The sequence below is a fragment of the Phyllostomus discolor genome, chromosome 14, assembly GCF_004126475.2.
Source record: "Phyllostomus discolor isolate MPI-MPIP mPhyDis1 chromosome 14, mPhyDis1.pri.v3, whole genome shotgun sequence".
NCBI classification, from domain to species: Eukaryota; Metazoa; Chordata; class Mammalia; order Chiroptera; family Phyllostomidae; genus Phyllostomus; species Phyllostomus discolor.
This window is the reverse complement of record NC_040916.2, coordinates 668,555-696,049: the sequence shown is the minus strand read 5'-3', so window position 1 is coordinate 696,049 and position 27,495 is coordinate 668,555. Positions and strand designations below refer to the sequence as shown.

The 27,495-nt window shown below is 45.8% G+C and overlaps 1 protein-coding gene across 5 annotated transcripts in view; it reads right to left on the bottom strand.

Annotated features, from left to right (window-relative positions):
- Window positions 1-27,495, bottom strand: part of KIRREL1 (kirre like nephrin family adhesion molecule 1) — a 116,067-nt gene that overhangs the window by 11,263 nt on the left and 77,309 nt on the right. For 3 of the 5 annotated variants that reach the window (XM_036015282.1, XM_036015279.1, XM_036015278.1), the window contains exons 2-5: window positions 8,968-9,138; window positions 7,003-7,152; window positions 2,297-2,454; window positions 372-522 (exon numbers count right to left, since the gene is read on the bottom strand). In XM_036015282.1, coding sequence (XP_035871175.1) covers window positions 372-522; window positions 2,297-2,454; window positions 7,003-7,152; window positions 8,968-9,138 — 630 coding nt within the window. The remainder of the gene's footprint in view (window positions 1-371; window positions 523-2,296; window positions 2,455-7,002; window positions 7,153-8,967; window positions 9,139-27,495) is intronic. The other 2 variants (XM_036015280.1, XM_036015281.1) reach the window with 2 other exon arrangements.

Here is a 27,495-nt window from a genome sequence, read left to right as displayed (position 1 = left end):
AAAAGACTATAAAGAGCAGTGGTTCAGGTTTTGCCACCAAATCACTTTTACTTTCGAATTTTGGATAAGGAATTGTAGGCCTGTGTTTTCTTTTCTGCAGATATATAGAATTGGAAACTGAGGCTTGGAGATATTAAATAATTGCCTAGAGCCACATGCTGGTTTAGACCCAGGAACTGCTCAGCTTACAGCCAATGACTCTTTACCAGTCCTCATTGCCCATGGGTCAAATCAGAGAAACTTCACAGGATGAAGAAAGTGAGCCTCTGTTCTGGGGCCCCTGGAGGATTCTTCTGTACTTCTCCATGATGCCCACATTCCCTTCTGCACCCAACTCCTCCAGCCTGCTCTCCCCCTGGGACCCTGCTCACGGTGCACATCAAGCTCAATGGAAGTCTCCTTGCCACTCGGGATGGCCTCGTTCACGCTGCGGCAGGTGAAGACTCGCCCAATGTCCAGGTCTGTGGGGTTAATGAGCAGCTGGCTGATAGTGGTCTCCCTCTTCCCATCCTTCAGCAGTTCCTGGAGTGAGATAAGGGTGGAAGACATGGTCAGGCTAAAAGCCCATCCTCTGCTCTCCAAATGACCCAACTCAGATCTGGACTTGCACTGGAGGGGCACTTTAACCTGAAGCTCAGCCACCATCCACAGACCCAACCTCTTCTCCAAGTTTGCTTTCTTTTTCTTTAGTAGAATTTGTTTTTTTAGAAAATATTTCAGTTTACTTAAAAATTGAAAGAAAATTTCAAAGAATGCCCATATGTCCTCCTCCTCCTCTCCACAGTTTGCCTGTCACTAACAGAATACATTAGTGTTTATATGTGTTACAACCAATATTAACACATTATTACTAATGTCCATAGCTTACATTAGAGTTCACTCTGTGCTACAGATTTTTGCATGGTTTGGGCTTGATTCCTGGAATTCTTTTAGTCCTTTAAGTCTTTAGTCTTTAAGTACCTCCTCTTCTACAAAGTCTTCCTTGGCCATCTCAGCCTTCAGGACTCTCTCACAGCCTGAACTTGTGCCTTTTATAAGGAATCTATTCTGTACATGGCTCTAGACACATTCTGCCTTGCCCCTTAAGATACTGTGCCTGAGTATTTCTGAGTTGGTTCTCTCCGACTAGACCACAAACCCCTAGAGGGCAGGGAATGGACTCACAGGCTCAAAGTCTCATATGGGCTCAGTGGTATCTGACCTGAGGTCCCTAAATATGATCAAAGGAACCCTGGGGCTGCAAAATGCCTAAGGTACACCATACTATTAGCCAAAAGTAAGGTCCGCCCTTTGACAACAATATATACATCTCTCCTGGGCCTGAATAGTACCAGCCCAGTGCAGTAACAGTGGCTCCTTTGTGCTGCTTGGCAGAACCATGGTCCTTAATTAACATGAAAAAAGGGAGGTGGACGACAAATGGTCATTAACAAATCAGGCTGTTAGGTTGCCAAAATATTTCAAAGCATACAGCCTTGAAGGAGAAAAATAACAAGAGTTCTTGGTGGTGAAGAAGTTAAGCACCACTGAGGCCAAATTCTCATTTGTCATATGGTGAAACTAAGACCAAAGAGAAATGAATTGTCTAATATGGCAAAGACTGTCCTGGGGCCACCCTCCAAGGTACACAGGTGAGCATCTCTTTCCCCACATGGGGAGTGTTTCTTGCAGCACCTAGCAAAGAGCTGGGTACATATATGTTTGTCCACAGATGGCAGAAGGAACTCTGAACAGGAGATCACTGTTAACTTTACCAGGTGATCCTGGTCAAGTCACTTGATGTCTTTCTCTACCACAGGCTCCACAATGATCCCTGCCTCCTTAGCCTCTTAGTTGTCCCAAGTGGGAAAATGTTCCAACTAGATGATGAGGGAAGGGGGTTAAGGTGCTCAGTAGGCAGAGCACAGTCTGACATAGGTATAACACCAAGCTCTGCTTCATGCCAGCTGTGTGACCTGGGGCAATAACACCTAACTTAGAAAACTCTTGTGAGGTTTAAGAGATACTATACACAAAGCTTAGTATACACAATGCCTGGTACACAATAGCTTCATCAATGTAGCTATTATTACAATTGTTTGTAGTCTCTGCTCAGCTACAGAATGGCATCATGAGCCTGGAAATTCACTTCTCTTTTCTGGGCCTATATTTTCCCAACTGTATAACAAAAGGGTCGGTCCAGGTAACCTCTAAGTCCTCCTCTTTCATCTGCATTCCCAAGTCAGACTCAGTGGGGAAAGGAAAGGTGACCTGGGGCAAAGCCCAAGAGGAGCTGGGGGAACATGCAGGGTCTCACCGTGCTGGCCACAGCACCTTCCTGCTGAGTCCCGTCCCGGAACCAGATGATGGTAGCAGCAGGCTTGGCATTAAAGGCTCGGCATGTGAGGTTGTGGGGGGTGCCTGCTTGCAGCAGAAGTACAGGACCTCCATCAATCCTAGTATCCTCTGGAGGGACTGTGGGGGAGAGCAGAACAAAGTCAGTCCAGGGTGCACTGTAGACATCATTGCCCCGATGACCAAAACCTCTGCCTCTGAAGCCACCACTTGGCATGACCACTCCAGGGTGAGGCAAGGCCCTCAGCTTATGTAGATTTCATGCCCTCCTTCAGTTATTCTTCCACAGCCTGTACCTTATTCCAGTACTATATCTCCTGCCATTGCTCAAGGATACATACAGATGAGGGGAGTGGCCTTAAATTAGGAAAGGGCTGGGCTATATCAGGGTTTAAGTACAGCTCAGACCTTGGGGGACCTGGCACAGAAAGGTGGCTACCTCCACAGAGTTTCTTCCATTCCCTCTTGTCTGCTTCTCTGTCCTGAAGCAGCCAGATGAGTGACTCTATTATATCAGTCTTCCCAGTGGACTCTTTGACTCCATTCCCTGCTGGACCCAACCCCTTCATCACTGTTAGCAGGTTATTTTCTTAGGCTTAGTAGCACTAAACCTATGCTACTTCTTTGCTCAAACACCTTCACTGGCTACCAGCTGCCATGGGTGGAAGTTCCAAGCACCTCAGCCTACTGTAAGGGGATCCTCAGGCTAAGTCCTTGCACTTTCACACCTCATCTTTGCTTTTGCTCTTCTTTCCTTCATGGCTTCTGTTGAGGTGCTATCCACCCTGTTTGCATCCTAGTTGCTGCACAAGGCCTTCCATACCATTTTCCCCTTACCCCCCAAACACCACCTCAGTAGTCCTAACCAGGCACTCCAAGTTCCTTTCACCATCTACTTAGTGTTTGGGTTACTTATGATGATTACCCATACCACTTTCCCAATCAAAGCCATTATTCCTGGTAAAGCAGGGACCCTGTCTCATCTATATTTATAGTCTCCAGTGCCCAGAATGTGTCTGAGGTAGGCTCTTGCTAAGTGCTTAAGAAGTTGAAATGCAGATGTTCGATACTCCCATAGTCTTCTAAATGCTCTGGTGAATCAGACTACAAGATTCCTATGGTTATGCCCAACTCATACATGCAGAGTAGTAGGAGGGGGAAACCATCAGGCTACCTTGGTTTTAAATCCTAGCATCTTCGTTTTCCTGTCTTGTGATCTTTGGTGAGTCCCTCAAGTCACTGAGTCTTAGTTTCTTCAACATAACAGTGTCTGCCTATGCAACCCTCATGAAGGCCAGGTGAGGCACTGAATACAAACAGTAATGTGCACAGCACACAGATGACATGTGAAATGTGTTCATTTTCACTGCTCAGACAAGAGTCAGCAGTGCTTCCAACTCCTGGCTAGCAAGTTATCCACTGAATGCCTGGCTACTCCCCTTTGTCACTGGTGTACCTAATTTCAGTGCCAGATGGGTGCAGATTTGGAAATGGAGTGGGAAGGAGAGAAAAGTAGGAGGACATGGATAAAGAGCTGCCACTCTGGGTCTTCTCCTTGGACCTCTCAGAATGACTCTCTATTTGTCACCTCTGTCACTAGCCCATCTTTTTCTTCATATCTGGGGCAAAGTAAAATAGGCTGTTGATGTATCTGCCCCGCCATAGTTATATAGCATGTGTTCACACATATGTTTGTTTATGAACAAATTTTTATCTTCATGACAAATTTGCATATAAATATGTACATGACATTGGCCTCCATTTCCTTCTTTGTAAAATTTTAAAATGGACATTGATACCTATTACCTAGGGTTGGTATTGTGAAAGGGAAATGAGATCAAGAATGAGAAGGTACCTATAAACTCTAATGTAATGGACAATATTTCTACTACATGTTGAATGCTTACCAGGTGTGAGTCAAAGTGTCTTCTGTATATGATGACCCTTAATCCTCATCACCAAGTATATTTCATTCATCCTTTCATGGTAAATACCATGAATCCAAGTTTATAGATAAGTTGCTGAGGCTCAGGGAGGTTAAGCAAATATGGTCAGAGACAGGATAGTGAGTTAAATGGTGAGACTAGGAGGTGGACCATGCCCACCAACTGTGGAGCCATGCTCATCACTGCTGCACTTGAGTTGTTATCATTGTGAATAATGAAGGAGCTCTAGGTCTATAGATCTATATTATATCTGTGTCTGTGTCTGAGGGGGTTGAGAATCAGCATCTCTAAGTCTTGCTGCAGGAAGAATGAAAGGCCATTCTTTGAAGAAGGCTAACCTGGGGTGGGATTTGGAGGAGAGAACACTGAGGGGTATGGCTGTCGATGGGGGGAGCTGATGTGCAGGGAGGCTGACACCAGGTACTGCACACAGTCTACTCTCTTGACTCTGCCTGTACAGTGTCTGTGCCCTAAGACTGCCATGAAAAAAACCTGTGTGTGTGCAAGTAAGCAAGGAAGGATGAAAGAAAGGTACTGCCTTTTTATTGCCTCCTTGAGGCTGCAGGCAATAGTTTGAGAATTAAAGAGAGGCAAGGAGGGGGAAAAAGTAGTCAGAATAATCTTTCATCTCTTCTATTCTTAGAGCCTTTTCTTGCTCCTCTCATCTATTCAAATCACCCAGATAGGCTACAAAGCTCCATATCCTCAACACAAACCATGCCCTCCAAACAAGCTCTCCTACTCACATGGCTCTCCCTCATTGGTTTGCAAGCTTTTTAACAAGGTACTCCTCTATGCAGGGTCCCCATCTATAGTTACTTTTCCAGGAAGCCTTCCTTGAAAGAACCAAGCCACTGGATACCATTATAAGCCCTGTTCCTGCAATACTCAGGAGCTTGGTTGGCCTTTCTTCATTTCTTTTTATTTCTGCCTGTGCTCAAGTAGGAAAGGGAAGGAACAATTATCAGGGCCTTCTCATTAAAATGGGAGTTTTCCAGGGCACTTATTACAACACCCAAAACAGAGGCAGTTAGGGAGGGAAAAAGGAGAGAAAAGGTCTCCTAAGAATTTCATGGGTCCCTTGGAATGCCTGGTCCAGCATGGAGCTCACACATAGTCTAACAAGGGATAGAAATGTCTTATCTTCCCATGCCCACCCTGGTGGTCAGCTAACTCTTGCTCCCTCACCTCAATCCTGCTTCTTGCAAATTCTTCCCATTCTGTTCTTACCAGAGGGGAAAATCAAGTCATACACCAGCCTTAAGCCCTAGTCTTTCAGGGTCTTTATGTCCAGCAATATTGTCTGTGGGGTCTCTCCAGTCTTCATTTGTTTTGAAACCTCACATTTCCCAGACCTTCAGTTTACAACTTCTTGCACAGGGAGCAACAAAGTGGTGGTTGCTAAGAAAAATGTAGTATCATTATCCAATGTAACCAATAAGAAAACTAATGTCCAGAAATTGCAACCTCTTCAGGCTGTTGGTGCAAAAATGGCTCAGGTCTCCTCACTCCTATACCATGCCTCCTCTTGCCATACTCAAAGTATTTGTCATGCCCCACTGCCCACCTCAGAAAAAAAAACTTCCTTGTGTTCAAGCTCACTCATTACCTCATTCGTTCCCCCCATCCTCCTTGGGAGTTTCCCAAACTTCAACCAATTCTGATTAGGAGAGGGGAAAAAAGAGGGTACATGATAGATCAAATAGAGGCAGGGAAAAAAAGCAAGGAACAGAGTTGATAACAAAGGGAGGAGAGAGAGTCACCAGCAGACACAGTCAAGCAGAGACAGAAGCACAAGAGAGGCAGAGGCCCAGCGAGAACTCCTGACCTTGAGTGAAACAGAAAGACTGATGGAGCCAGAGATCCTGCAAGAGAGGCATGGCAGAGGTAGAAAACACATCACAGCTAGCTTCATATTTGTACTGTGTGCAGGAGAGAGTCACATCATTATAAAAATGGCCCTCAGTGTTATCACAGAGGAACTTCTGATCTGTGCTTCTTGGGTGGCAACTGAGAGACATTACATCCTCCAGAGCCCATCCAGATGTAGGCAGAACCCCTTCCCCAGTCCTTAGCCCTCAGCCCATTTCTTCCAGTCCTGCTTCCCTGTTTCCAGAGGAAGTGTCTAAGTGATTCTGAGGAGGAGGAGGGAGTGATGAGGGAGGAAAGGAGGCAGAGATGGGGAGAGAGGGCTGAGTGTAGCTGAGTCAGGAATAAAAGGAGCAAAGAAGGCAGTTTCTGGGGCTCAGAGGCAGCAGAGTGGAAGAGAGGGTAGGAGAAGCTCACTTACCAAAGCCCTGTCTGCTAGGAGAGGCTGGGTGAATAAGGGCTAGGTCTCTATCACCCCAACACTTCTCTGCTTTGGCATGGAGAGCCTTACATTCAGAAGCAGAGCCCAGTCCTGAGCAGAGCTCAGTCCTTGAGCAGCCTGCGCACAGGATGCCAGACTTCACACATCCAACATGTTTCACCAGTGGCTGTCCACATCCCCATTTTGCTTTCTACAATCTGAACCTGGCTTTAGAAGAAGTTACAAGAAGGAGTTGGGGAGGGAAAGCTAGGGAGAGACAGGGAGAGTGGGGGTAGGCATGAGGCCAGGAACAGAGAGGGAGAAGTGAAAAATGAAAGCAGTAATTAGAGAAGGGGAGGGACTGCCAGGATGCCATGGTAAAGAGAGAGGAAGAGTAGGCTGAAGGCACTGAGGGATGTTGGGAGCTATTACTGAGCACGGTGAGTTTCGCCCGCCGGGAGCGCAGAGCAGCCTCGGTGGCCTGACATTCATAAGAGGCATCATCAGAGAGCTCGGCATCAGTGATCTCCAGGTTGTACTGCCCGGTGTCTGCAGAGCCCACGACCCGGTACCGCGGCCATGCTGCAGGAACAGAAAGGGGGAGCCCAGTGTGAGCCCCATCCCAACCTGGGAGCCAGCCTGAATGACAGCATATCCTCTGCCCACTTCTCATCCCCCCACATCAGGGTTCACATCCCATTCCAGGGCCAACACTCCACCCTCTGCCCTCTCCTGGGACCCCATCCCAGTATATAAGGATGAGGTCCCAGATGTGGACACTGTGATGTCATAAAATCCCAGTGAGGCTAAGAGCCATAAAGCAGGAGGAGGAAGGGACAGGGTGGTAATGGGAGGTTGGCTGAGTGTGGGGAGAGTGTAAGTAGGGAATGAACAGGAGCAGATGAAATCTGCAATGCAATCTGAAGAAAAATTTCTCATAATAGAAAAGAGAAAAATATAAAGGTGATAGCAGAGTGAAAGGAGAGGAAGAGATGGGAAGATGCATAGTGCTAGGAAATATAAGGCATTGGAGCATAGACATGAGCTCACTGGGGCTAGAGGAAAGTTTGAGGAAGACCAAGGTCTTACTCTCACTTGCCAAGGGAAAAATGGATGAGGCAGGGTCCTGTTAGCTCCCTAAAGGAGCCTCTAACCCAGAAATTTCTATTCCCTGAAGAAGCTGTGGCTATGGCAGATGGTCCTCAGAGAACCTGGCCCTATGCAATTCAGTTTTCCTTGCTCCTGCCCAACCCCTCACATTCTCCTGCCCTCCCCTTCCCCACCATCAGCTTCCTCCCATTATCTTCCTCTGTCCAGAAGCTATTGATTCTTCTCACTCCATATTGACTTCTCTTTCCCTCCCTCTCTCTCTCTCCTAGTTTCTTTCCCTTTCTATCATCAATAGATCCACTGGACCCATCTCTTTTCTTTACACAGATTTCTCTAAACATACAAATTTCACCCATCTGTATTAATACATGACACCCACAGCAAATAATCTCAACCCTTTGGACAATGATAAGAATAAAAATATATAGTCTCATAATTTTATCATTATACTGCTTTACAGTGGACAATGTGTTTTCACAAAGTATATTCTCTCATTTGGTTCAAAATTCACAAATGCATTTAAAAGGTAGGAAGAACCATGACTATACAGTGGTAAACTAAGGCCCAGAGAGGTGAAGTGACTTTCCTAAGGTCACCCTGTTGGTAGTGGCAGAGCAAGACTAGCACCAGATGACTTGATTCCTCATCTACTCTGTCAAGTAGCCTTTCCAAAAGAATCTTTACTTGCTTTGGAATACAGGACATTTTTTTGTTTATTTTTTCTTTCTTTATTTTTTACTGACTCATATTTGCTTCAGCACTGGTTCCATGGAGCTTAATAAAAGCCCACTGAATAAATAAATAAGTGCTCCGTTGATATTAAAATGAGTTTTTGGCCTCTGAGCAGACATTGCCTGGGCAGGGGGCAGGAGAGGGGCTAGAATAAAGCCAACCTGACATAAAAGTTGCCTGTCCCTTTCTTGCTCTGCAGGAAACTCTCTCCCAGCACCTCCTGCTTCACATCTTTCTGCTTGTAGCAGCACTCTTGGTGTCTGTTTGTCTGTCTGAAGCTCTTTTACATAAATATCTCTTGGTTTCCTTTGATATCTCAGGCTTCTCATTGTCTTTCTTGAGCCAGTCCATAGGAGGAAACACAACTACAGGGTTTGGAAAGCAGTGGAGACAGAGCTCTGGAGGAGAGAAAGAGAGCCTGACCCACACACTCAGAAGAGCCTGGAGCACAGAGAAGGGATACTGAGTCCAGGAGTCTATTTTGGGGGATGGAGGGGTAGTGGGTTAAAAGATTGGACAGTCTAGATGTTGGGCTAGCTGGGTAGTCCCACTCACCTTTGAGTCCTTGGCCCATGCCCAGCGCCAGCCCATCCTTGGTCCATTGCACAATTCCTGAGTAGTTGAGCAGTACGCAGGGAAGCACGGCCCGCTGTCCGGCCACCACAGTCTGGTCGGCTGGCTCCTGGCTGAAGCGAGTCTGGGTCCCTGGCAAAGCCAAAGCTGGCACTGGGTAAGGATATGCATGAGGAGAAGGGCTCCCACAAGAGGCAACCATTCCCAGGCTCCTGCTCCCACCCTGCATCAAGCCTGAGAGATGAAGTCTGGGTAGGTGGACACTCTAGTCTCTGCCCCACCTCTGTCCCAACACCTTCCTTGCAAGATGTCAATGCCCACCCTTGATTCTTTCTCCCTCCATGGATCATGGGAATAGTTTTAGGAACCAAAGTGCTCAGCAATTATAGAAAGTGGTACAATATAATGTAAAGGCCTTATAGATTAAGCTATTTGAACCCTCACATTTTACAAATGAGGACACTGAGTTCTAGGAGATGAGTAACTTACCCAAGGACACCCAGTGAGTTAAGGGCAGAGCTGGGGATTCAAACCTGAACCTCAGTACTCCAGGTCCTGGGCTCTTCTTCTACCACTGCCCTCTCACTCTCATGCCTATGTCAGTTTACTTCAGCTCTGGCTCCATGGTACTTAATAAAGTCTCGTTGAATTAATAAAGTACTCTGACTGATATTAAAACGTTTTTGGCCTCTGAGCAATCATTTTTTGGGCAGGAACCAGGAGAGAGGCTAGAGTAAGGTAGGTGTAAAGCACATTCCTCTCTTCCAGGAAGCCCATAACAAATGCTACTAGTGATACTGCCATCCCTCTCAGTCCTTGAGACATAAATATACCACTGGGCCTCTACTTGGACATGTTTTGTATGAGTCAATGTGAAGTAACACACATGTGCAACTATACCAGGTAGAGTTCCCTATGAATGCATCCAGCAAGTGCATAAGGGCAGTTTCTATGGGTCAGGTATGTATATAAGCTTCCTGAGAGGTTGTATATCTAAAACAAAGTGGCTATGATCCTACTTCATAGCACACTTGCCCTGTTCTATATGCCCTGGCTCCCACAAACTAGATGCATGAATGCACACAAAAGGACACCCAGCACATGCTCAACCTCCTGCACTGTGGGGAGCTACACATGGCTGCCTGGCTGGCAGTTCAGCCAAGAACACTTGATTAGAGCACTGCAGATTAATTGCCTTTAATTGTGGATCCTGATGGAGCAGGGAATTGGATGGTGGTTTCTTCTTCCCCAACACCCCCACCCACCCACTCCAGCCAGTCTGCTCAGCACAGTGGTGGGAAGGCCTGGGCAAGATGCAAAGCTCCAGGAGCAGTGCCTCAGTTTTCTGTGTAGGGCTACAGGGAAGAGGATAGGAAATGGAGGGGCTGTGGGAAGGCAAAGGGAGAGGTCTGGGCATTCGAACCATGTCCCCAACCCATCATTATCATTGGAAACAAATCAAATTTCCCCAGAACTCAGGGGACTCCTTCCCCTTCTTTTCCTCTCCAGCTCACAAGTCTTTGTGGAGACCAACATCCCAAATCCAACTGTTTCCAAACTAAGCTTTCCAAAGTCTCTCTGATTCTCCATCACTCTGGCAAATGGAACTTATTCCTTCCCATTCCAAGACCTCCCTCTAAGTTATCAGAGACAGGACCCTAGTCTCATCCTCCCTTCTTCCTTTTCCTCCTCCAGCTTCATTTCTCCCCTTCTTTCCAAACCTGCTCCACACTCATCTCATCCAGGAAGTCTTATTAGATTGGTCCCTTAGCTTCTTGGGCAAACACGGCTTATCCCATCACTCAGCCCTGTTGTCACAGGTCTATCCATGGGATTTCCCATCCCAACCCATCAGACAGCCTGTACCCATGCTTTTGTTTGTCATGGAGTTGGATGGCAGCTAGTGAGTGGGGTGACTGCCCTATCTGTTCCATCAGAATAAGAACCTCTGCTCAAGGCCAGGGCCATACTATCTCTTTCCTCTGAATTTCCCTGCACATTTGACATCTGCAGTGGTTGCTGCAAATAATGGGATGAAGGGAGAGGGGACTGGGCCAAAATTGGGTTGGTGGAGAGCATATGATTGGATATACAGAGGAAATCCTGTTTTGGTTAAGTGTGCAAATCTAGCTCTTTAGGTCTACAGAGGATCAGGAAGTTAGAAGCAGGGCTCCTCCCCCACACTGATATGAGCAGCCCTCCAGCTCTGCTGACCTGACATTCCATCCCTGTCTTCCAAAAAAACAACAACAACAACAAAAAAACAAACGTATAGGCTCACCCATATTTCCAAGGGAGGTGGTAGGTCAGGTGAGCATTATTAATTCAGGCATTGCCTCATTATTATTCAAAGTTATTCATATCATTGCACATGTCTCTAGTGTAGCTTCATGCTACAAACTCTCCACACTCACATTTCTCCTTCCTATGACCTCCAGAGCCTGAGTCAAGGGCTTTAGATTGGGGTGGCCTGTGAGCCTTGGTTCAGAGATTAAATTTATATTCACAGCTTTCCGGCATGGGGCCTGGACACCCTGGTTTCCTAGTGAAATATCCAAAGAATGGCGAGAAGCTGGCTCCTTGTTCACTGAAGCAAGGAGGCAGCAACCGGCCCTGCAGCAGGATGAAGTCAGTGAAAAGCCCTTGGGGTCAGAGTCAGAGATAAGATCTTGCCAGAGGGAGGAGTAGTATGACCTTGTCCCTGCCACTCCCCTGTCTGGCCTCCACTGTTCACCTATAGAAAAATAGGTCTGGACTAAAAACTGCAAAGGTCCCTTTTAAGGGCACAAGTTTAGAAAACAGACAAGTTTGTATAGTGCTTTTGCCACTTCCTAACCATGTGACTGTTACAGGGTGCAGCCAAGACGGGGGGCCCCAAATAGGCATTTGAAATGGGGTCCAGAGCTTAAGGTGTCCAGGAGATTTTAAGATGTCTTCATCCCCCCCACCCAGGGTGTGGGTTGGGGGAAGGGACAAATGGAGCAGGGTCAATAAGAGCTGTTTAGCATAGCAACAGCCTTGCAGCTAAGCTCTGGCGTGGTCGTTTGGCATATCTATAACCTTTGACTGGTTGCATGGATAAGTTAAATAGCTGTGATCAGCTCTAAGCCAGGGGAATGGAAGTAACTTCCCCACCCAGATGTAACTGGGGGGGGGGGGGGGGGGGGCCCCTGCGTTACAGCGCCTGCGTGGGAGCTTAGAGAGGATTGGCTCCAGGACATGGGGCCACGCCTGCCCAGACTCATGATGGCAGCCCAGTAAAGCTGGAAGGATACGAGTTCTGGCATGTGAAGCCGAGTGTGGGAGGAGTCGGAAATGAGGCTGCAGAAGAAGACTGGCCGCGGGGATTTAAAAACCCAGACTTGGCGGCCATTGGAGGAGAATCATGCTGCTTTAAGATGGAGAACCATGCTGCTTTAGGAGGAGAGCCAAGCGCAGCCCTGAGAAGGAGAAGCACGCGGACTTGAGGGAGTGGAGACTCCTGCAGCCCTGAGAGAGGGAGAACCACGCGGCAGCCCTGAGGGAGAGAACCACACGTCTTTAGCAGAGTGGAGGCTCCCGCATCCCAGAGAGAGGGAACCACTCGGCCTGGCAGACTGGGGACCCCCACAGCTTTAGAAGGGGGAACCACCACCTGGTTTTAGCAGAGATCCCAGTGACTCAGCCGAGGGTGCCGGGAACCCAGGGAGGTCTCCCAGTCGAGATCGAGTACTAACTGGGAAGAACCAGAGGACTACCTAAGCCATGGACTTCTATTTCCTTTCCTGAGATACGGTACTCTGGACTGGGCAAAGGGGGAAGGAAGGAAGGACTGTGTGTTTGTGGGTGTTTTTAGGGACTTTAGGATTTTGGTAAAGACATTAGGTCACTACTTTAAGTTAGTATAGCATTAAATAAACATTTCCTTTCCTTTTCACGAATCTCTGGCATTGAGAGACGTCTTTCCTCTGGCGGCGGACATAAGGGACCTGGGGCCTTCTTTCAATAATAGTATATCATCCCAGGCCCCCCTTGTTGTGTTCTGTAACATGACCTCAGTCAAGTCACTTATCTTTACCTTCCCTTACTGGTAAACTGAGGGATGCAAATGCTTACCTCCCAGAGTATTATGAAAATTGAACAGGATGAGACTTATGGCATACTTGGTGCATTCCCTTGCATGTACCCACTAAACGGTACCTATGACCCTTATCTTTCCTAGGCAGTTGGATAAATAGTAAGACCTCCAGAAACCTGAGCAGTGTCATGACAAAGTTTCTCTATTCTTGGAGATTTTGAAGTAAAATACCCTCTTTGTTTAGGCCTGGTTGAAGAAATTTACCTGGAGACAGGAGAATGGAGGAAAAAACCCTGAGGAGAGAGTCCAGAGAGAAAGGAAAATGAAGGGTCTAGGGAATTTAATTCAAGGGAAAGGTAGCCTAGATCTCACGCCTGCAAATGTAATAGACAATGTTTCCTGGCTTCAAAACAGTCCCTGCTACCAAGACAGTATCTGAGAGAGTCCAGATGCCCACAGGTTGTCCTAACTTGGTTCATGATTAGGAGAAAGCCCCAAGCCCCATTTTCTCCTCTCTTCATGCTCCATGCTTTTGTTACCCCTACATACCCTTGGTCAAGCCTTTCTCTGGGTGGGATACTGTTTTCTCTCTTTCCTTTGGGATTCAAATAGTTACCTACTCTGTGAAGTCTTCCATGACTGGCCTGCACGCCCTTAGAGCCCTTTGCACTCACTTCTCACCTCAGCTATAGAAGGTCCACATTGCACTGCCCACCCCCCTCGCTGCCCTGGGGGAATTCTTGTATCTGGACTGTGTTGCTCGGAGCTCCAGCTCCATCATCTAGTATAGGATCTTGTTGCCAGGCACATAGTAGGTGTTCTGAGTATGTCTATTGATTGATGGTCTGAGAGTGAGCAAATGCCTGAGCAAAGTCCTACCCTTTGAAACAAGGGAAGAAGGCAGAGTACTGCCTGCCCCAGTTCAGGCTCATAGACTCCGGCAAAGGCAGAGACAGGGCAGAAGACTGGAGGGACATGTGTCCCAGTCCTTGCAGTGGGAGGAGGAAAAGTGCTGGGGTAGGGCTTGGAGTTAATCCTGGGAGGCTCCCTGAAAGAGGAAGTAGACTTGGACTGGGTGGGAGAAACAGAACTCTGGAAGTTTCTGATGCAGTGATGTGGGTGGTCATGAGAGAATATGGAAATTGCTGAGGAAAAAGCCTAGCAAGTGAGCAATGGGATGCAGGCATAGGACAGGACCCAAAAGGAAGGACAGAGATGTCCTGATGGCATTACAAACAAAAAAGGGGCACTGTATGTATCTTTGAGTGTCAAGAAGGCACCAAGAACCAGTAACAGTGGCTAACAAGGATACACACAATACCAAGATCATATACCTGGTCTTCTACCATTCTTGACACAGAGCTTTGTCTGCATGGGAACTAGGAGCAAAGTTTCAGTTACATTCTTCTGCCCATACCCCATTTCCAGGAAATAAAAGCAGCACTAAACAGAAATGTAGAGAAATACCTGGCTGTGGGTTGGTGATGTGGGGCCCAGGAGCTAGGTGGGAGTAGAACCAGAAAGGGCCTGGACACAGACAAAACAGGAAAGCAGCATCAAATAAATGGTCTTGCCTACCTAGCAGCTCCAGTCTAAGGTGAGGGTGAATCTGCACATGTTTTTAAAAGAATTCCCACTTGCCTTGATCCCATTCCCTTCCTGTCTTAAGATATCATCATAGATGTGGTAAGCTCCTAGGCAGCCATCATGAAGAAGTAGAACAAACCAGCAGGAGCAGGAGCACACAAACACACAGACCCAGTAGGAGGCACAAAAGATACTGAGAAATCCACACAAAAGACAGGCAGAGAGAGCAGAAGAGTGAAGGAGAGAAATGAGACTGAAGAAAAAGCAAGAAAGGAAGAAGAGAACTTGGCTAGAAAGGCCAGGAAAGAAAAAAGATCTAAAGAGAATAGCAACAGGAAAGTTCCCATATTTAGAGTCAAGGAGACCCAGGCCACCAGGCAGAACAGACAAAAGCTGAGGGTGGCTGAGAAATGAAGTCAAAGAGCAAAGGGCATGGAGGTGCATGTTGAGTGTGTGGGCCTCCATGGGAGTCAGGGCCCCACCTCCTGCTCCTTCTTTTGGAGTTGTTTCAGTACAGACATGCTACCTTGGACTGGTGGGGGGCTCTCAGATGCCACGTACCTCCCAGCCAAAGTGTAGCTACAAGGACAGGTGATTCCTAGGAGGCTCATCCAGAGTTTCTGAGCAGGTGAAAGCTGAACAGGGTGAGGAGGGCGAGGGGAACACAGAGGTATCCTGAGGAGAAATTAGGAGTGTAGGTCTTGAGGGGGAGTTCTGTGCTTCTGACACAAACCCCAGCTTCCCACGGTCTTCCCCTCAGCCTCTCTCCCAGACCTCCTTCCTTTTGGTTAACTCCTCTACCCCCATTACCTCACTCCATAATTCAAAGCTCTTCTGGCTTTCAACTTGGAATAGTTCTGTCCCCTGTTGTTCCTCCACATTACTTTGGCTTCTGGTTATAGTACTTATCACAGCCTGCCTTGGATTAAAAGCCACTTCTGTGTACACTTCTGTGTCTCCCACTCCCTTAGAAAGCCCTGGAGACACTTTGATTTACCTTTCTTGTCCCTTCAATCCCAGCAATGTTTCTTAATATTAATAACTCCCAATTATAAGATGCTAACTATGTGCTAAGCACCAAGACAGATGCCTTATAGACATAATTTCTAACATTAAAATCCACTACCAGTGGTGGTTCATATCTCCATTTTATACAAAATGGAAATGGTTCCAGGGTGCTTAAGGTACAGACATTAAGTAGCAGAGGTGAAAATGAACTTTGGTTTTTAGGCTGCATAGATAGTCCCTGCCCTTCTCATTGTGCCATACTAAGGAACATCCAAGAAGCTTCTCCTGAATAAAATGGACTTATGGCCCCCATCTCAGAGAATTTCTGGTGCCCTAAATTCTGCATGCATCTACCACTTCTACTCTTCACTTTGTACCTCAGACTTCCATCTCAACCCTGTTTACCTCCTGGGTGTACAGTGTTCCTTAGATCTGGGGCTGGCTTATAGCCACACAGGACTTGCCGCACATGATGCCACCAACCATATAAGGCTGGATATAAATATCCCTGAATGGAGACTGGTTCCCAAGGCTGGAACAACCATAAACAGCATCCAGAAGGTTTCAATGATTAGCAAAATGCCAACCTTTAAGTCACTGAGACTAATTCACTTAATGTACCCGACAACCCAATGAGGCCCATTATTATTCCTAAGAAGCCTCTAAGGCTCAGATGCAGGGGTGGGGAGTGTAGGTAGAGGTGGAAGAGGGAAGAGGATATAGAGGGAATAAATGGTAATGGAAAAAATATAATAAAATACAAACAATTAATTAATTAAAACTTTTAAAAAAGGATCTAAGGCTCAGAGAGATAAGCACCTTTCCTCCAATCACACAGCTGGTCAATATTGAAGACAGTAAGCAAAGCAAGTGGCTAGAACATTTGCTCCCCTGGAACACCATCACAATAGTCTGGCTATTACCGTTTTCCTATCTCTTACCACCTCCTGGGACCTCTTAGCTCAGACTCTGGCCATTACCCAAACCTGTCCCCTGGGCCTCTCCATCTTCCTTTGATACTGTCCCCTTACTCAAGACACCTCTTCTCTAGTAACAGCCCACTTCGCCTCAGCACTGATGTTCCTGGGGTAACACTCCCTTCCAGCTTTGTTCTCCAACTCCCTCTTATATCTTTGACATGGCATTGGGACCAGAGTTAGACCAGGAGAGGCCAGCTGTCCCGGTCTGTGTGTGAACATATGTCCTGTCCCCATTGAGCCTGTCCCTGGGGCTGGGACCAGGCTTCCCTGGAAAGGCATGGTGAAGACAGAGGTGTCAAATACCATTTTTGACTGAGAACTAAATGACCTCTAAATCCTATCACAGAGAGGCTGAAAATGCTTTAAAAGTTTCTGACATACACTGTACTTTTTGTGAGCACACATGAACTATATAACACACAAGCACACACTTTGCTGTTGTGTGTGTGCACATGCATATATACATAAATATACACACCCTTTCTGCACCTTTGAAGTCAAGTACGTGTTTCTGCACCCCATGGGCATCTTTCTGTGCCCATGTCTTGGAACATATGCTCTGGCAGTCATGTTCCCAGAGCCCTGCCTTCCAGGTCTGCCAGGAGCCAGAGACAGAGTGGGGCCAACCAGATGAGAAGCCAAGAGAGACAGACTATAGGAGAGAGGGAAGGTAGAGGCCTGGTCCTGTCTCCTGGGATTTATCAAAGGAGCAGTAATGAACCCTCTGGGCTGAAGCAGTCCCCACATGCTCTACTCCAGATGCTGCTGCTTCAAAGAGATGCCTTTGATTCAGACCAACAGCTTTCAGATGTAACTAATCTCCCCACACTCTACTCTTCCTCTCTTTGCTCTCACATCTTTGCTCTCCCCACTTCCCCAACACCTGATTTTGTCTCCCTCCAACTCCAGCCATTCTTTCCCTGTTCTATGAAAACTACAACTGATGTTGTAGAGAGGGTGCCTCCCATTGGATCCTCTCACCAAGAAAAGAGGAGTGCAATTCTCTGGGCAAGGCCAGCAAAAAGGAAAGGAGAGAAGAGAGGGAGGTTTGCATTTTTTATAGTGAAGAGGAAGGGAGGAAGTGAAAGAGAGGAAAGGTGCTGAGAAAGTGCTGGCTGGGCAGGGCACAGTGAGGACAGACAGATAGGAAAGAAATTCTGGCTCATGGAGGCAGACAGAGAGGCAGGTTTGTAGAGGCTCCCTGGAGGGAAGTACCAGGCCTGCTCAGCTGACTGATGATTTTGCCTTATACAGAGCCCAGCCCAGAATCTGAAAACGTCAAAATGTAATGTGGTTTCATTGCCCAAAGACAAGTTTCCAAACATTCACAGATTATTATCACCCCCACTCTTGAGTCCACCCGTATTTATATTATCAAACCACTTTCATAATTTGAAGCAAGGATGACTCAGTGAAAGAGTAGGGGCCTCCAATGCCTGGACTCAGCTAACCCATGACCTTCACCACCTTCCCATTTTTGGTCCTTTCTCATCCCAGGGAGCTGAACTCATTGGCTGAAAAACTAGTTTTTCCTCCCTCCTCACAACATGATTGGCCAAGCCACCCTGATGTCTACCTCCAAGGTGGGGGTATTATAGAGACAGCTAAATGGGGGAATCTTTCCAGAGACCAGATGGGATTTTACAAGTGGCCACAATCTGGTCTGGTTTTCTTACATTTGAGCAGACCACAGAGAATGGTTACAGAGGCTGGCCACAGGGCCTGGCTAGTATCATAGTGACAGGCATATGAATTTATTGGTCTTGGCCAGTAGCTTAGTCACCAAAAGAGGCAGAAAGAGAATCCTGAAAGTGCCACGGGGAACTGGCCTAATACTGCTAACCAGGGACAGAGTAGTTTAGGCCTAAGCCAGGAGGTATGGGCTTACTGGTCCTGGATCTACCACCACCCAGCTGTGTGACTTTGGGGGGGTCACTTCACTTCTCTGGGTTTCAGCTTCTTTGAATTCTAGAGAGTGAGCTAAATTACTTGGCCCCCGAGGGCCATTACCACTCTTCTAGGACCTCAGCCAAACCTTGCTGACATGCCTAAGGACTCAGTCCTGTGCCCTTTACCCTTTCAGACTGTGAGGAAGAGTTGTTACATCTGGGGCCATCTTGGCATTTCCTCCCAAAAGGCTGTAAAGGGAGGTCTGTGGGTTTGTGAAACTGATAGTGGCTGAGAGGACCCAGATGACATGTAATATCTAGTATAGGAAAAGAAAGGCCATTCTTTGTTTCCCCTATAAGGAATTCCACATCAGAGTTCCTTACATCTCCTTCTAGGTTCATAGTGAGAAAAAAGAGGATAGAGGTCAAGCAATCCTGGGTCTCTGAATTGACTTGCCAGACCATGCCTAGTCTCAAGAACCCTAAGTTCACTAGCTAAAAGGGACTCACAGGAGCAGCTGAAAATACTCCACTTCCCTTCCCCCTGCCCCATTTGGACCTCCAGCCCCCTCTACCCAGCCAGCTCAAGGCACTTGAGCTACACCTGATCTGGCAAGTCTATGTAAATTGGCTCTGGCAGAGGACCCTAAGAATAATTTATGGTAAGGACAATGGTATTGTGAGTACAAGTGGTATTGATATACAGCAGGTATGACAGGAGGGAGCAGAGAGTGGGTGGCAGGGATGGTGGATGGCTCTGCTGAAAAACTGAATTTCATTCTGGCTTCAGTGGGCAAGAGAAGGGAGGTACAGGAGAGAGTAGGCAGGTGGCTGGTAAGGACGTTAGCTCATATAGGAAACAGAGGATAAGAGGAAAGAGAAAAAATAGAGAGGAAAGAAGAGACAGCAAAAGCTAAGACAGAGAAGCCTTCTCTGGTTTCTTTCACAAAGAAGCCATCTGGAAGAGATGAATGAAATAAGGCATCAGGAGTTGGAATGAGAAGGCAGGAGAAGGAGATGATCTGCCTGACCTCCTTCCCCCAACCTAAAGAAGCAAATGGAGGAGGTGCCCAAATGCCAGCAGTCCCCAAGTCCATAGAATGGGAAGAAAAGAAACTGAGACACAGGACACTGAAAGAGATGGCCCAATGTGCAAAGACAAAATGAAAATACCATAGAGAAAAGGATAGAAAGAGAGAGTCACAGACAGAAAATTGAGAGCAAAGTAGATGAAGACAGCTGGTGGCAGGGAGAATGAAAAAGAGGCTGTAAGAAACTGTTTTAAGGTAAGGTAGGAAGGAACTAAAGTGACACTTGTATAAAAGAGAGAATAAGAGACAAAAAGGTAAAGATAAGAAAATTAAATTGGAAAGAGAATCTGGATTAGAGCTGGAAAGAGCCTTGATCACCAGCTCAACATATTTATTTTGAAGAAATTGATGGTCAGCAAAGGAGAGAGATATTTGAGGTAGGCTTGTCTCCAAATTCCTGGTGGTGTCTGAGTCAGCCTCTCAATTACAGAAGATTCCTTTCTCCAGGAGGAGGGCATACCCTAAACCCTGTTCATCTTGTGTTGTTGTTGGGGGTAACATGGTGGGGTCGGGGGTAGGGAATGTACCTAGAAACCCTCCTTCACTAAAATAAGGGAGGTAAAAAGGGCACTTAAAGAGAAATTATAGAGGAGAAACCTGGAGAGATATATACAAAAAAAAAAGTAATAGGACCATCTGGGAAGAAAATGAGAAGGACAGGAGAGAGAAAAAATATTGGAGAAATTTAGGAGTGCAGCAAAGGACTGGGGGCTGTTCAGGAAGATGGGAGGGGAGGTCTGGGGCAATTAATCACCCTCAGGTCCCATCTGAAGGTCTGGAGCATTTAGGTCAAAGGAAAGGAGTAAAATCCTCAAGAAATGGAAGGGATTTTTTATAGGATTAGCAAAGGAGAGACAGGTGGCTTGTATCTGATGTTATTTCAAAGGCAACAAAGGCAGGATTCTTGTCTCTCTCCACAAAGATGGTCCGAAGTAAGTGCTACCACTCGCCTCCCTCTCACAGGGTCCTCAAGGGGTCAGCTAATCTTTGCTCCAGGCAGCAGGGCGCACTCCAGGAGAGAAATCAATGAGTCACCCCTTTTCTTTGCTACCCTGACCTTCTAGGGCAAACAAAAAAATTGTTCTAGGGCCTAACCCCATTTCCTCAGCCTGTATTAACCCATCCCCTCTTTCCTCTCTCAGGCAGATGGGCAAATGCCTCACTACAGAGAAGTTCAAGTTCTGCTCTGAAAGCCACCCTCTGGTTGCCTTAAGATTCTTCGTTACTACAATTAGGAATATGGCTTCAGAGTCCAATCTGAGAGTAGACAGAATGGCACTTCTGAGTCTCCTCAATAGGCTTAACTCACAGGAAGAAATGCAGGCTGGTCCCCAGACCCTCTGCAAAAAGGTCTCCAGGAATTTTTAGAAACAGCCCCACAATAAACAGCCTTAACTCTGAGAAATACAGAAAAGTGAGGGCTGGGGCAGCCATAAGGGGATTTTCTCCTTAACACTGAAACCAAAAGTGCCAGAAGGAAATCAAGATCTTCTGATACCAGATAGGAACTTGTAATTAAGGACACTTCTCTATTTCTAAGTCAAATGAGCTTTATTATTTTTTACAACTGCTTACAGCCCCATCCCTCAAAATTAAAGACCAGCAAATCCAGGTGTTAGAAATCTCCTTCCAAAGCCAGGAACCCTTCATCAGAGATTACTACAGATTCTCCAGCACTTGCAAGAGAGACTATCTGACTCTATGAGCCAGGTGAGCAACTAATGTAGGAAGGCATGGGACTCTGATGAATGTTCTTTAAATTGGCACTGGCTCTCTACTAGTAACTCTGAGAAAGGCTGACTTGGCAGATATGCTACAAGCCTTTAACACAGGTGTATCCCCAGGCCCCATTGCTGAGTCTTCATTACAGGCTCCCAGGACAAGCAATAATAACTATGGCTTCCAGGGCAGCAGATTTTTCTTTTTATTCATATAAGAACTTTGGAATAGTACATGGCAGTGAGCTCCCACACTAAAGGTACTGAGGATGAGGGTGGATGACTACCTGTTAGCAATGTTACAGAAGGCTTTGAGTAATATTTAAGATCCTTTTCAATTCTGGCACTTTATAAAAAATTCTATTCACACATCTTATATATCTTCTTACTTTGGACACATATCTATCAAATAATCAATTTGTAACACTTCAATTAAGGTGGACTGAAATGATTTGCAGTGTCAAAGTTTAAAGGAAGAAATACTGAATAGAGAATCTGCAGGGAAAAGAACAGTTCAAAAACAGTCTAGGATGGAAGTCAAAGATAAAAGCAAGACTTTTGTCCTATGGCAATTAATCATGAAACTTCAGTGAGATAGCATTGTTTTTATTTAGACCTGTAGTTTAGTTTGTAGCTGCACTGTATTTTATTCTGGCTGCTTTTACACATGACTAGATTGTAAGCTCCTTGAGGCAACAGATGTTATCTTAGATGTGGATCTCCCAAATTTACTTGTACAAAAGTGCTTTGCACACAATAGGTACTTAATAAATACTTGTCACTTGATTAATTAAATTAATAATTAACAGGTAAAGCATATACACTAAGAATGACTTAATTCAATATTCATTCATTCATATAACAAACATTTTTAGTGTCTACTACATACCAGACACCATCCAGGGCTCTGGGATGCAAAGTGAACAAGATAAACCTGGTCTTGCCATCACCCAGCTTACAGTCTAGCCAACATATCCAAGTATTCAGACAATACATCATACTGAGTATCATGATGGAGCAACACAGAGAAAAGCACTTTAGATCAAAGAGTAAATTGCATTCTTCACATGTCTTGCTTCCATATTGGTCTTCCCTTGGGCTGAGACCCATATCTTGTTGGCCTTTGTTAGTTCTAGGCCCTTTCTACAGTCATACAGGTTGGAAATTGGAGGCCTTGCTTGACACACACTAGAATATTCAATAAATAGTCATTTACTTACTAAACTTGCAGATGAGAAGGATTTCAACAGACAGAGAACAGTAGGGGAGGGCATTCCAAAGGAAACAGCATGGACCAAGACATGGAGACATAAAAAACCAAGTGAGCATTTGGAAGTGGCTAGAATTCAAGCACATAAAAAATTGGAATCAAGGTCATATTTGTTTAAAACTTAAACACTTTCTCCTTCTGGGCATTCCTTAATGCCCTCCAGAAATTTCTAGGTTGCTGAGAAAAATTGCACATAGACAAAGGAAGAAGTCCAGATTCAGAAAGACAAAAGTGGAGGCTGTAGCTGATGAAGTCGCAATGTGCCAATCTGATAAGGTTCAGGCACGGGCTTAGAATTGGACGAAATCAGGCAGCTATTTGGGGTGTAAGTATGTGTGGGTTTTGTGTTGTTGTGTATGTGTTATTGGAGCACCAGGGCATCTCCCTCATTGACCAAGATGTTGGCACGGGAAAGTTCTTACACTGAGCACATGGAAAGCTAGAAATATCAATGGATAGGGCCAGAGTGCAAAAAGCTAGGAAGATAATTGGAAGGAAAAGACCTCCCCCTCTGCCTTCCAGTACTGGATTAGGGGTAGGATCAGGGCAAAGCAAGCACATATGACATAGAAGTCAAAGTGGCACAAGGGGAGGTGCTGGACCAAAAAGGTCTGTCAGTCTAGCCTGGGGAAAGAAGGAATTGATTGGGAGGTAGATCCTCTCGAAGTGCACAGAAGTTTGGGAAGTTGATTGGTCATTTTGAGAAAGAACTTGGTCTGTCCCATACCCAAACTAATATAATCTCAGGGGAACAAAGAGGTGGGCTTGTGGCTCACTTGCTCATGACCTGCACTTACATAGTGAACTCGCCTGTTCTCTCCATCAGCCACGTTGCCTTAGCAGCCACGTGGCCCATGGCCTCCAGGAGGGAGGCTCTCTCTTGCCCATCTAGTGATGCACTGGCTGGTGCTTTTGCATGCTCTTGTGGCCCTAGCAGCTGCATGGCCCATGGCCATGTGGGCTCCATGCACAGCATCCACATGCAGCCTCCAGGAAGGAATCTGAAATGAACAGCAGTAGGGAACAAGCTAAGCTACCTGGATGGGGGCAATAACTACTTAGTAGCTGCCTGGGGGCTCCAAAGGACTGTACTTTAAAATGGAACAAGAACTCTGGACACTGGCTTTTGTCTTGGTACTGCTAAGGAAATGGGCTTTGAGGCAGGAGTCTGCCATTCTCCCAGATCATGCAGCACCTGAACAAAACCTCTTCCTTTTTGCACCAGCATCTGCTTCAAGAATTTGGCTTTTGTGGTGACAGACAGCTGAATATCGATTTTTCATTTGGTTACATGTGTGGTGGTGGGGTCGTGTCCTTGTTTGAAGCTTGTGTATCTTACTGTATATGTACATACAAGTATTGATATGTAGCCACCAAAAGAGAGAATAGGGCACTTTTGCCTATAACTAGGGCATTCTAGGCTTTTCTAATTAATCTCCATTAAGAAGATTTCCCAAAAAGGTGCTTCTAAAGATCCCAAGTTAGGGACAACTAAATCAATCCCGCATAAAGTAAAAGCAGCTCTGACTGGCTGCTGAATTGATCCACCAAATTTTGTTCATTTTACACATGCTAGGGGCAGGGAATGTTAATTTGCTTCATGGAGTAGAGGGAACCTCCAAGTGGAGGCTCTGTAATTAACAGCTATTGGAGGAGGATCTGAATAGGCAGTGGCTGACATGGGGGAGGGAGGACCCAGAGATTGTCCTTCAGGGTTGATAACACAGGATCTGGAGGCTAGGGCTGGGAACTCAGGTCTCTCTGTTTGCTCCTGATATTTCCTGTTCTGCCAGAGTGGCTGTGAAGAAGGTATTGATTTTCCTCTCCCACCCCATTCAAACAAGCTACTCTGACCAGTGCCCTCATGCATGCACTTTTCAATTGTTTTTCTTTTCTTAGAATATCATGGCAAGATGCTTTTATATTTTTATTTATTTAAATATATTTTATTGATTATGCTATTACAGTTGTCCCATTTTTTCTCCCCTTTATTCTCCTCTGTCCTATATCCCAACTCCAACCAGCATTCCCCCACCTTAGTTCATGTCCATGGGTCATACATATAAATTCTTTGGCTTCTCCATTTTCCATACTATTCTTACCCTCCCCCTGTCTATTTTGTACCTACCATTTATGCTTATTTTCTGTACTTTTCCCCCCATTCTCCTCCCTCCCCACTGATAACCCTCCATGTGATCTCCATTTCTGTGATTCTGTTCCTGTTCTAGTTGTTAGCTTAGTTCATTTTTTTTTCTTTTAGGTTTGGTTGTTGACAGTTGTGAGTTTGTCGTCATTTTATTGCTCATAGTATTGGTCATTTTATTTTTCTTAGATAAATCCCTTTAACATTTCATATAATAAAGCTTTAGTGATGATCAACTCCTTTAACTTGACCTTATCTGGGAAGCACTTTTATCTGCCCTTCCCTTCTAAATTATAGCTTTGTGGGATAGAGTAATCTTGGATTTAGGTCCTCACCTTTGATGACTTTGAATACTTATATCCAGCCCCTTCTTGCCTGCAAGGTTTCTTTTGAGAAAGCAGCTGACAGTCTTAAGGGCACTCCTTTGTAGATAACTGTCTCTTTTTCTCCTATTGCTTTTAAGACTCTCTCCTTATTGTTAATCTTGGGTAATGTAATTATGATGTGCCTTAGTGTGTTCCTCCTTGGGTCCAACTTCTTTGGGACTCTGAGCTTCCTGGACTTCCTAGAAGTCTATTGCCTTTGTCGGGTTGGGGAATTTGTCCTTCATTATGTTTTCAAATAAGTTTTCAATTTCTTGCTCTTCCTCTTCTCCTTCTGGCATCCCTATGATTTGGATGTTGGTTCATTTAAAGTTGTCCCAGTGGTTCCTAAGCATCTCCTCATTTTTTTTTTTTTTTTGAATTCTTACTTCTTCATTCTGGTCTTGTTGAATGTTTTTTCTTCCTTCTGCTCCAAATCATTGATTTGAGCCCTGGTTTCCCTCCCATCACTATTTGTTCCCTGTATATTTTCCTTTATTTCACTTTGCATAGCCTGCACTTCTTCTTTTGTTTTGTAACCATACTCTACCATTTCTGATTACCAGTGTTTTGAACTCTGCATCTGATATGTTGGCTACCTCTTCATTGCTTGGTTCTGTTTTGGGAGCTTTGGTCTGTTCTTTCAATTGGGCCACATTTTTTTTTGTCTCTATGCACCTGTTATGTTGTAAAGGGCAAAGCCTTAGGTATTTGCAAGAGCAGAGAAACCCACATCACTGTGTTGTGGCACTGTATGTCGGGGAGGGGCCAGAGTGGGAACAGTGCTGCTTGCTCGGCTCTTGGCTGGCTTTCAGTCACCCCCCAATATCCACAAGCAAATTGGGCCCTTCTGGTACTGATTCCTAGGAGGGTGGGTTTGTGTACATTCTAGGACCCTGTTGGTTTCTCCAACTAACTCTCCTGTGAGGTGGGAGTTTCTCCCACTGCTGCAACCCCCACGCTTTTTCAGTCAGAGGTTTTGAGACATTGTTTCCCTGTGTTGGAACCCTGGGTTTCACAGTCTGTCTCACTCCTCAGTTGTTCCTCCTGGTTTGTCTGCACACAAATGTGGTACTGCCCGGCCCACCAACCACTGCCTCACCCACCCCAGTCCTCTAGCTACCTCCTTGCCTTGATTCCTCTCCACCCCAGATGCCCAACTCCACCCCTCCTAGCAGTTTGGATGAATGTTTCTTCTTTAACTTATTGGTTGTCAAACCTCCATACAGTTCAATTTTCTGGCAGTTCTGGTTATTTTTTGTTTTTAAATTTGTTATTGTCCTTCTTTTGTTTGTGCAAGGAGGCCAAATGTATCTATCTGTGCCTCCATCTTGGCTAGAAGTCCTCAACTTTTCTACTCACCAAAAATTTCAATGATCTAGGGAGCCCAACTTTGCTCACTTGTCTCTTTGTCTTATGTCCTGTTTCAGTCTCAGGACTGCCCAGAGGTCAGAGGAGAAGCCAGAGCACTTCATGGATGAAGTTGCTCACTAAAGCTTCACAAAAGACTGCATGCAGAGGTGCCTGATGGGGCCCATGGCAAACAGACAAGAAAATACAGGTATAGAAGAAATATTGGAGAAAGCAGCCTGCTTCTTCCTTCATATCCTCTCTGTTTCTCTGATTCTCTCTTTGCCTTTTCAATCTCACTGTGTTACCCTCCCCTGCCCTCCAGTGAAATGGGGAGGGGTCTCTCCTTCCTTCACTTCCCTAGTCTCTTCAATAACTTAATGATTTCTCATTTAGCTCCCCAGTCCCTGATGGCAAGAGGCTCCCTTTGATTGTCGGTGACACCAATATCACAACAAATTTAGCACCTCATTTCCCAGAGAAGCCAATATTTCTCCTCAATTATCTCCCTGCCAGGGGACAGAGTGCCATGCATTTCAACAAGCAGCTTATGCCTTCCCTGATATCAGAGTCACTCAAGTTCCCAGTCTTCAGAAGGATGGATGGAAAGCAGTGGGGGGAGGCTCTCATGGGAGAACATTCAGGCTACAAGAGCAAGCAAAAGGCAGAGGAAGGGGCAGAGGAACAGGGAGGATTATGAAGAACAGATAAAAGCCTCTGGACACCTGGCTCTCAACAAGTTTATGTGTAGATTCTCAAAAATTGAAGATGGGGATGGGAGCAGTTTGACCTTTGCTCAGACAATTCTGGAACTTCCTTCCCAAGACATTCCTGATATCCTAGCTTTTCTTTCAGCCATCCCCTAAACAATGGGCATGGATCTAATAGAGAAGATGATGACCCTGGAATCATGCAATTTCACCCTAAAATGAAACGGAAAAAAAGAGACACTTCCCTACTCTAAGCTCCCACTCTAGTATTCCTCCACACTTCATATTTTTTCCTAACAAAATCATCTGCTACTGGCTGACAGGCCAGAAGAGGCAAGTATCCTG